The sequence below is a fragment of the Sphaerodactylus townsendi genome, linkage group LG04 (assembly GCF_021028975.2).
Source record: "Sphaerodactylus townsendi isolate TG3544 linkage group LG04, MPM_Stown_v2.3, whole genome shotgun sequence".
In the NCBI taxonomy this organism is placed as follows: Eukaryota; Metazoa; Chordata; class Lepidosauria; order Squamata; family Sphaerodactylidae; genus Sphaerodactylus; species Sphaerodactylus townsendi.
In genome coordinates, this window is record NC_059428.1 from 88,400,882 (window position 1) to 88,411,090 (window position 10,209).

The following is a 10,209-nucleotide window of genomic DNA, read 5'->3' on the forward strand; positions in this document are numbered from 1 at the left end:
GAAATAGTTCGTACGATGCATAAGAAAAAGGCAGCAGTCCTTACCACTAATAACTACTTCTGTAGGCTAGTGTTGAATCTCAGAATCTGTTCATATGGTTGGTTGGTGACTTACAAGGTTTCTTATTATAATGACTTGCAAAACTGGAACGGAGAGCTGACTAGGTCCTCTTTGCTGATATACCAGGGTTAATGCTATAGGGAGATCATACATTACAAAAATTAATCTAAGGAAAAGGATCACACAAGTACACATTTTTTAAAAAAGTATTCACTGAAGAACAATGACAATAAATCAATACAAAAATATAAGATGACAACAGTAATATCAAAACCCACTTGATTTTCTTTCAAATTTGGCTTTGAAGTTCCTCCAACAGTCACAGAAAGGGAGAAATCAAGAACTTATTTACAAGTGTGAACAGGGATAAGTGGAAAATAGAACATGTGGCTGAATCAGTTCGTTCAGTAGTTGCAACAAAAGTTTAAATTTCTTGCATAAGTGTCTATTAATCAAGAAGTGATTTTCATACCAATTAGACAATCTATATCTGTCATCAACAATGACATTCAGCTGCTTTGCACAGTTCTCTATTTACAAATGAGATCTATTCAAAGCCTTCGTTTTTCATCTGTACTCAATCAGCACTATTTCATCTTTAATGTAAACATTAAAAGACGTTGTGCTTTGCAAGCTTGTACTGAAAGCAAACAGTGCTTGTAAACATAGCAAGGAAGAGTTTTAAATGCATTTAGCTATTCCCTATGAATTTTAAAAACCAAGTTATTTCAGTTATGTGAGAACACAGGTCTATATATGGGATTAGGGAAATCATTGTAAAAGAAAAACATATGTGGGAGGTAATAATTCTCAAAAATTACTCCTTCATTTGCTTCAGAGGAGCTATGACTATGTATAACAGCTGCACAGCATTCTTTATTTTGAACGCTATAGACTACTAAACATTCATATAATGAGTATTAGTTCCCCCCAAAGAAATGCTAGAACTGCATTCTGGTGATGACAAATTTAATAGAACTTTGGCAAGGAGTGTGTTTGTTCTGATGGCATGTCTCTGAGCAAATAAGCAAAACTGGACACTAGCTGCACTAACTATGAAGTAAAGCACTGCAGTAAAAATGGGGTTTAAAATCCTAAGTAAATAGTGTAGGTGGGTTTATTCTAAAACCTTTTAAGCATGCAGTTGTAGTAAAACATACTCCCAAACATTAGTGATCCGAAATGGTGATATATAGAAATATTGCTAAACCCTGTACTTACAAATAGATAATTGATACAGATTCTCTTCTTCTGTCATATCTTTGTCTTGTGGAGCACAGAGTGCGGGTCCTTTGACTGAAAATGACAACTGATTCTTAAATTTCAGTCCATCTAATTTATGTTGGCTTCCTGTCGCATTTTTACTACATCACAACATTAATGGGGTCCCTTTTCCATTATGTGACAACTGAAATCCTTATGCATAATAAATGTGCTTTTCTTGTTTACATATTATAATTGTCAACAGTATCCTGTTTTTAAAACAGAGGCCAGTAAAAGTTGCTGGGATCTTTAGCACATATTCTTTGTATTTTTTTTATTTCACTTAGATGCTGCCAGTAGGAGTAGATACCATGTCCAGTGGTTCCCAGAATCTTGTACACACAATGAAACAAAAGGGATTGAAAAATCCAGTGATATTACATATGTAAGTGGAAGTTTAATCTTCTGACTAACTTGTAAACTGAAAATGGAATCAAGGTAATGATCCCCAAAGACACACATAAGGAAGGAAAATATCTTAGTTAAACCTTATTGACAACCTCCTATTATCCTCCATTTTAATTATTTTCAGAGGAATGGTAGCATAGTACATTTAGCACTGCTGTCATAAGAAGGTACCAGTTATGGTCAAGAGGAGATGGACAGATTGTAAAGCTTTTTTATTTGTTTAAAATAATTGTATACTTTATTTCGACTGACAGTGTTTAAGGCAGTGCATAGTTCATAAAACAAATGTAACTATTGCCCATCTCCAAAATTCCTTCAAGTGATGTGTGATTATGGCTTATAGGAGTAAATAGAACTGAAGAAGACAACTTACGCACATGATAAATAACTATTCTACAAAAATATTTTAATGAATAATTTGTCTTGTTTTGTAAATGAAGATAATTTTAGTATATACTGATTAAGATGAGGGGATGAGGATAAACTGAAGCTGAATTTATCAAAAGGGAAATAAAGAGTTTCCTAGATTTCATCTGCCTATAAACTGTTTATCTTCTTGTAGGAAAATCATATAATTCTTCAGAATCTGTCATTTTCATGCAAATACAAAGTTACAGTCCAGCCAGCAAGGTCCAAAGGCCGGTTGAAGGCTGAAAGTATTTACTTTACTACGCCATCTTGTTCTGATCTTAAAGGAAAAAAGCACAAGCTTATAAGTTGTCCTACTGAAGGAGGTAAGTAGATTTCTGAAAACATTCAGAATAGATTAAAATATAGATTAAACACATAATTAAAACCACAGTTTTGATCTAATTAACACAATAAAATGTTGCCATAACTATACTCCTTAATAGGACATTGGTAGGCTAAAAGAATTTTTTCTCTCTTTCTCACAATACTAGAACCAGGGGGCATTCATTGAAAATGCTGGGGGGAAGAATTAGGACTAATAAAAGGAAACACTTCTTCATGCAACGTGTGATTGGTGTTTGGAATATGCTGCCACAGGAGGTAGTGATGGCCACTAACCTAGACAGCTCAAAAAAGGGCTTGGACAGATTTATGGAGGATAAGTCGATCTATGGCTACCAATCTTGATCCTCCTTGATCTCAGATTGCAAATGCCTTAGCAGACCAGGTGCTCAGGAGCAGCAGCAGCAGAAGGCCATTGCTTTCACATCCTGCATGTGAGCTCCCAAAGGCACCTGGTGGGACACTGTGAGTAGCAGAGTGCTGGACTAGATGGACTCTGGTCTGATCCAGCAGGCTAGTTCTTATGTTCTTATGACAGTCAGGCATGCAACAATCTCATCTGCTCCAGGGAAAAGGAGACCAGGACAAAAAGGAAGGAGAAGAGAAGGAAAGAAACAAAATGGAAGATGGGAAGGAGGCCAGCTAATATATAATGCCATTGCTGTCCTCAGCCAAAAGCCTGGTGGAACATCTCCTTTTTACAAGCCTTGCAGAACTGTGCCAAGTCCTCCAAGGCATAGGTCTCACAAGAGAGAGAGTCTGTCCAAGCCAGAACCAGGGCCAAAAAAGCCTTGGCTCTGGCCAAGGACAGCTAGATGATTTTAGGACTAGAGACTACCAAAAAATTGTTATCAGACATGCATAACACTCTCTGAGAGGCATATCTGGAAGGGTATATGGGTCGCAGACCAAAAATTTGAATGTGATCCAGTACTCAATCTGGTGGAGCACTGGCCATACATGAGCTCTTCATGGGATTCCCCATAAGAATCCTCGCGGCTGTATTCTGGATCAGTTCCAGAGCAACAAGGTCAGCCCTGTGTAGAGCTCCTATTCTTTTGGCATAGTCTAGCAGTAGTTAATCTAGAGGTGACATTTGCATGGATCACTGTGGATCACTGACGGTTGCATGGATCACTGCACTGTCAGTGCAGGACAGATAAGGGTCAGGTGCCAGGCTTAGCAAAAGTTAAAAAATGCTGTTCTGGCAGTATTTGTGACAGCTTCCAAAGAGAGGGAGACACCCAGGGGGACCCCCAAATTCCTGACAGCTGGAGCCAGTATCAGCTGAACTCAGTCAAAAGTGGGGAGCTAACCCAGACCTCCCCAACCCAATCCCAGGACCATGTTTGACAGCTTGAGTTTCAGTTGGCTCTGCTTTAGCCATATTGCCATAGCCTCTGATCACAAGCCAGATTTTCATGGACTGTGTCCAGCCAGCTGTTCCCCAACAGGTACAACTGGGTGTCGTCTGTATACTGATTTCTTTGACGGACTTCTTCTTGATTTGAGGCAATTTTAACTGAACTTTAAATAGAAATTTAAATCAGAGTAAACAGAAATGAGATAAGATTTTTTAAAAGAATAAATGAATTGTGCTAATATAATTAAAAAAGGAGGCTAATGGTTATGGAAGAGGAAGATGTAAGCACCTTGAGTTAGTGGAGATACCAAAAAGTGGCTGTTTTTTAAATCCGATTCAGTCCCTTGTACCAGATCTGCTGGTACAAGATCTCAGCATGTGTTGAGAAAAATCTTTCTTTCTAGATACCAATTGCTAGTTAGAATAGACCATACTGAGTACAAGTCATCTTAGAATAGCTTGAAGACTTCTTCCAAATTAAGTGACTGTTTCTCTGGCAGAGTTGTAGGATGTATGGTAGGATTTCATCAAGCAGGATATTTTGGTCTATACAAAACAGGAGAATCTAGTAAAGGAAGAATTTAGACTGAAACAGCACAGGTCAAAAAAGAAACAAAGGTCCAAACTGAGCAGTTCTGAGAGTAGAATACATTTATTGCTAAATTCTGTATTCTTGATTATCTGAGATGAAAAACTGCTATGCATTTAGGTAAAGCCACAGAATATTATCTGAAGATGTTGCTATTTGTGTATCTAGTTTAAAAATTATTTTTGAAGCCTTGATAGAAAAGCTAACATTTTATTGCTTGTTGTTTGTTTCAGATTCAATTGTCCCCAAAGTGTTGGCAAAACCCGAGAATCTCTCTGCCTCTTTCATTGTGCAGGACATAAACATTACTGGCCATTTTTCCTGGAAAATATCCAAAGAAAATCTTCATCAACCCATGACAGGATTCCAGGTCACTTGGGCAGAGGTCACAACAGAAAGCAGACAAAACAGTTTGCCCAACAGTATTATTTCACAGTCACAAATATTGCCAGTAGTAAGTGTCTCCTGCTTTACAGATGTGGGGGAGGAGTTGATAGGACAGTTGTGTAAGCTCAGTGAGGTTGAGAATTTTAAGTCTATTCAATACCATTTTCCTCTTGAGATAATTGCTCCTATTTTGCTTTAAGGATCACTATGTTCTGACTGTGCCCAATCTGAGGCCATCAACTCTTTACCGATTGGAAGTCCAAGTGCTGACAACAAGTGGAGAAGGACCAGCGATAATCAAATCGTTCCGAACACCTGATTTACTGACATCTCCACACAGTGAGTGTTGACCAGATACAACTTTTGACTGACTCACATGTATGCAGAAGGAGATTTGTTTCCCTCCTGTGCATACAGAAAAAGTAGGTAGAGAATCAGTCTGAATGATACTGCTTAGTTTAAAATTTATCACGCACCTGAAATCTACAACACTTAATACTGGGTGTGCTGTAGAAATGTGTAATCCATTGTTTATATACTCTGATGAGCACTAATAAAGCTGTTCAGATGGGTTGACTTCATGGAATTGGCTGAGAGGATAACTTGTTTTCCTGATATCTGCAAGCCATAGTCAGGCTATTGTCAGTCCTGATGGTAGAAAAAAACAGAATTAGAGTCCATTAAATCCATTACAAATTTACAACAAATCCTTCCAAAGATCAGCCTCAATTCAAAATAGTCTAGTTTCTGATAACTTCTCCTTCATTATCCCACACAGACTTTCTTGGTGGCATCCAAAGTGCAATAGAACTTAATTTTCATCCTGGGCATCAGTAACCCTGGAAAATGTACTTCCCCAGGCAGGAGCTGGGCAACTGTACTTTACGTAGGGATGAAAATTATACTTCATATACTTTCTCAAGCTTGGTGTACTTCTTAGCATGTTGTTATACTGAAGGCTCAATCACGGGTTTCTAAATCACAGCTATGGTTTGGATCCCAAGTAAAATTAATGGATCTGAGTCTTAATGGAAGAAACTTCCCTGCCACCCTCTCCCACTTTAGTTTTCTCTAGCTCCCGAAATTACACTCCTGCTAATCAGTGGAACGCCAGAAACAGTATGAAAGACAGTCTGCAAGTCTATAGCAGGAGGGAAAATTAGGAAACTTTCCCCTCCCGTTCCTTATAGGAAACGCTGTTGGATCAAAGGTATAGCACCTAATGAACTAAGGCCATTTTACTACAAATCTGTTGGTAGTTTTTCAAGTTAGTGAAATATCATATAATTACTGTATTTTTTTCTACAAAAATTAACATAAAAGTTTGCGTGCATGCTTACAAACTGTAGTTACTTTAGCAATTGTACATTTTAGGACCACATCTGAAACAGCACCATCCACATCACTACAAATCACCACCTGAAAAGTATTAAAATTCATTGGATCAATTAGCTGGAAAAATTATTAACTGAGCTCTTGCAAGAAGATCAGAAAAATGCTTATACTGAAATACAGAATAACTATACTTCTGGTGGACAGATTGTTTAGATACATCTATATTATGTGGACCGAAGCAAGCATATTTGTACTAATGCCAGGCTGAAATGTCATGAAAGGATCAACTGAGTGCATATAAAAAAGATTCATCATGTGTGAAAATAAAAGTATATTGAATATACTTCTTTGTCATCATAAAATACAATGTGTAACACTGACAAGTTTTTTTAATCAAATATTTTTACACCTTTCTTTATTCCATTTTTAAACTTAATAATATGATTCAAGATGTCATAGTTAAATTGTTAGCAGATGAAAAAATCAAATATGTCACAAGGTGCAGTAGCAGACAAAACCTGTAATTAATGATGAAATTGCCTATATTGATATTTTGGTTTTGTAATATCCAAATCAATGTATGATAGCAGAACAGAAGAAATAACAGGTTTGTGATCTTTTCCAATATTGGAAAATGTCAAAAATTTGGAATTATTGGTTTTTGCATGTGGTGTTCACACCTGAATGCAGATTTCCCCAGATAACAGTTGTAAAAATTCAGTGCATTGATAGAAAAGTGGTTTATAAGTATATTAAAGAATGTGCTTTGGCTTAAGTGGATTGTGGATTATGATCTCATATCTTTAAATGCCACTTAGACAAATATATGAAAAGGATTATGATGACATTGAGTTCAAAGATGCGGTTGAGTCAAGACTAACTGTTCTCCCTCCTTTATTTAATAACTATCCAGTTAACTAAACAGTAGACATTTGTGTAAAATATGCATGGGGCACCCCAGCTGGTCATGGCTTGCCTATTCCTTTTTGATGGGGAGGCAGCTTTGTATGTACCAAAAGCACGCACAGGGTTTTTCCTTCAACAGATGTCCCCACACAAGGAAGAGTTTAATACGGAATTGGTAACTGTAGTGCATTTAGGGCTCGGATCAGGATGACAGACTTTGAAGTGCTCTTAAATATTGAAATTTGTGTCATTAGTGATGTGAGTAACTCCTCTAAGACAAGCAGTACCTTATTATCCCAAGCAATTCCACATATGTTCAGTAATGCAGTACCCAGGGTTAGATTCAGCCATCTTTTCCACTCAGTCTTACCAATGCTTGTCTTTGCTTTGGCCATGTAAACCTATATGATTTGCTACATGCAGATGTACGTAATTCTCAGCATAGCATATTTTGAGGCAAACTCTCTTTTCTGTTTCCTAGTAGAAAAAGTAATTAGATCCAACCAATGGTTTTTCCCCCTTTCCATTATTTTATGACCCACATTTAACATGGATGACAGTTTCTGTTTATCTAACAACATTGTATCCTATATAGTGAATAGTATGGTAACCAACATTTGAAAGATTTAGCTGTTCCGTCTTCCCATCTTTAATTGGTGAATAGTAGGGTTGTACCGCTTTCCCATGTTTATGTGTTTCTCCATAATTTACAAAAGAGGCTTTTTCTGGAAATTTTAAGTTGTTTAGAAAGATCAGAGGAGAATTAAACTAAACTTCTTTCTTAAAAAGAAAGATCATACTTCTATTACAGCTTTGTATTAGAGATCAAGTAGAGAGTTATTCCCTAAGCATTTATGAGATTTGAGAACAACCATTCCATAACTGGTGCATGGAAATATAGGTTATTGTTGACTGAAATGTATGAAATACCATAAGGATTTGACCAGCACAGAAAAATAATATTTCAACTAATATCACTTGACATGTCAGATTTGATCATCACAGAAAAATAATATTTCAACTAATATCACTTGACATGTCAGATGTTCTGTGGAAGAGAACAGTAGTGTGCAGGTGAAAGAGATGTTAAAGGTTGTATGCATTCACATATCAACAAGTGCATTTTTTCTTTTGTTACTGATGAAACTGAATAGAGAAGAAATAGACTTCATCTAACATCTGTCTCGCTCTGGGAATCATTGAGGTGTTTTTAACTTGCATGTTTACAATTTGATGATGTACGCTGGTAATAAAAATGCCCACAGATAGGACTTCACATGTCTGACACAGTGGCAATTAATCATGTTTTAAGAAATCAAGAAGAAAAGGTATATGTATGAACCAGCTGATACAGAACCAGTTCAGAAACCCAGAGGCAAATTTTCATATATATTCTGCGTTATTTCCCTCCCTTTTTATGATAGGTAAATGGATGCTAAAATTGTATTAGAGTCGCTGAAGTATGAAGTCTGTATTGTTTGCACATAAATAGGGTTTGAGAAGATTACATGTCTTCAATCAGAGCTCAAAAATATAGGACAGGGACCAGGTGGTTCCATTCTGGTGTGCTATCCCTTTAAAAAACAAGTGGTGCTTCTCTCAAAACTGTTGAGATACTAACTTATTTATTTTTAAGTATCCTTTTTTTGCCAAGTCTTCTTACATCTGTTCATCAAGATCTGTGGATGTGCAAGTTAATATGTCATACACACCTGTGAGTTATAATCCAGGAATAAGTCGTTGCATGTTTTTTTTTAAATTTCAAAACATTATTAAAAAAAATAATTAATAGCAACAGATGTTGATGGATCTATATGGTTTTGCATGCCAGAACTCTTAGCTCAGTTATAGGCATGAAGTATATAACTGTATCATCTCTATTGAATATATTAGTAAAGTACAATTTACAAAGTAATTAACAGAGATTCTATATGTAAAAAAAATATTTTTCCTTTCTATGTAATTATATTGTACTGTGGAGATAACAGAACTGTTTATCTGTTAACTAAATTGGCTGTAGAAATCATGTTCTTATAATGGTCCAATTTTTAAAAGTTCATATTTATTTATATATGTTCTACAGAATAAGTTTGATTTGTGTGTGTCATGTTACTTAGAGAATGATTCTTGTAAAAAATGTAAAAATATATTGTAAATAGTATGCTGTTCAGTTTCTCCTTATTTTCCTGTTTAGATTTTGTACAGATGTTTAACTAATAAATAACCCATCTATATGGAAATGTACACGTGTGTAATTTGCTTTGGAATCATTATTAATTTTGTATTGCCTTTATAGTTCTCTGTAGAGAACTATGTGCACATTGAACTGTAGATGTGTATGGTTAGCCCCAGGAAGTTTCTCATTTCTCCATAGGAGTAACACATTTTTATTTGAGAAAAGTATGGGAGTTCATTGTTCCATGAATGGATATGATATATGTAAACACCCAAGTAGACATCTTTGGGTGGAGTGTGAGTTTGTGCATGCATGCGTGTGTATGTATATACAAATGGGGTTACAAACTATTGGAGTGCTGTTAATAGTTTATAAATATAGACATGTGAACATGTATGTCTCTGTGTTCTCAGATTTTTGCATCCTGCATTATAAATGTTTGATTCAGACAGCTGGGAATCTTATTATAGCTGCTTACTTAGCAAATGGCACTTCTGACCACAATTATCTCAAAAGCTACTGTTTTTTCTGTACTATCTTGAACATAGTGGCGACTACAATGAAATATGCATAAGACTATGCATTGATTTTAATCTTTTGTATCATAAAATTATTTGAGACGTCGCACAAAAAGAAAGTTATCATAAATTGCTTAGCCGTTTCTTTCATCAGTTTAGAATTCTGAGACAATGGAGGGATGGTGATACTGGATTTAAGATGACCAATTGAATCAAACCAATGAATCGCATGGCTTAGAATTAGTACCCAAACTCCAGCCTGTCCAGTGACAGATGCCCCTTTATCTCCTTGTATGTCTCAATGTTAGCAGAATTGTTTTCAACATGTTGGTCCCTTAAAATTCATGGTCAATGCTTTCTAGCACCAATCCAACTAAAATGACAGTAGCAATAGCAAAGGATATTATTGCAGCTAGTTCATTAGCTGTACTTTTGGTATTGAATCTTTGGG

At 36.1% G+C, this 10,209-nt stretch overlaps 1 protein-coding gene across 2 annotated transcripts in view; it reads left to right on the forward strand.

Moving 5' to 3' along the window:
• Positions 1 to 9,308, forward strand: part of ANOS1 (anosmin 1) — a 117,026-nt gene extending 107,718 nt beyond the window's left edge. For both annotated transcript variants that reach the window (XM_048493915.1, XM_048493916.1), the window contains exons 10-14: positions 1,611 to 1,708; positions 2,294 to 2,465; positions 4,670 to 4,890; positions 5,024 to 5,162; positions 6,198 to 9,308. In XM_048493915.1, coding sequence (XP_048349872.1) covers positions 1,611 to 1,708; positions 2,294 to 2,465; positions 4,670 to 4,890; positions 5,024 to 5,162; positions 6,198 to 6,256 — 689 coding nt within the window. In that variant the 3' untranslated portion in view covers positions 6,257 to 9,308. The remainder of the gene's footprint in view (positions 1 to 1,610; positions 1,709 to 2,293; positions 2,466 to 4,669; positions 4,891 to 5,023; positions 5,163 to 6,197) is intronic.
• Positions 9,309 to 10,209: the final 901 nt, after the last annotated feature.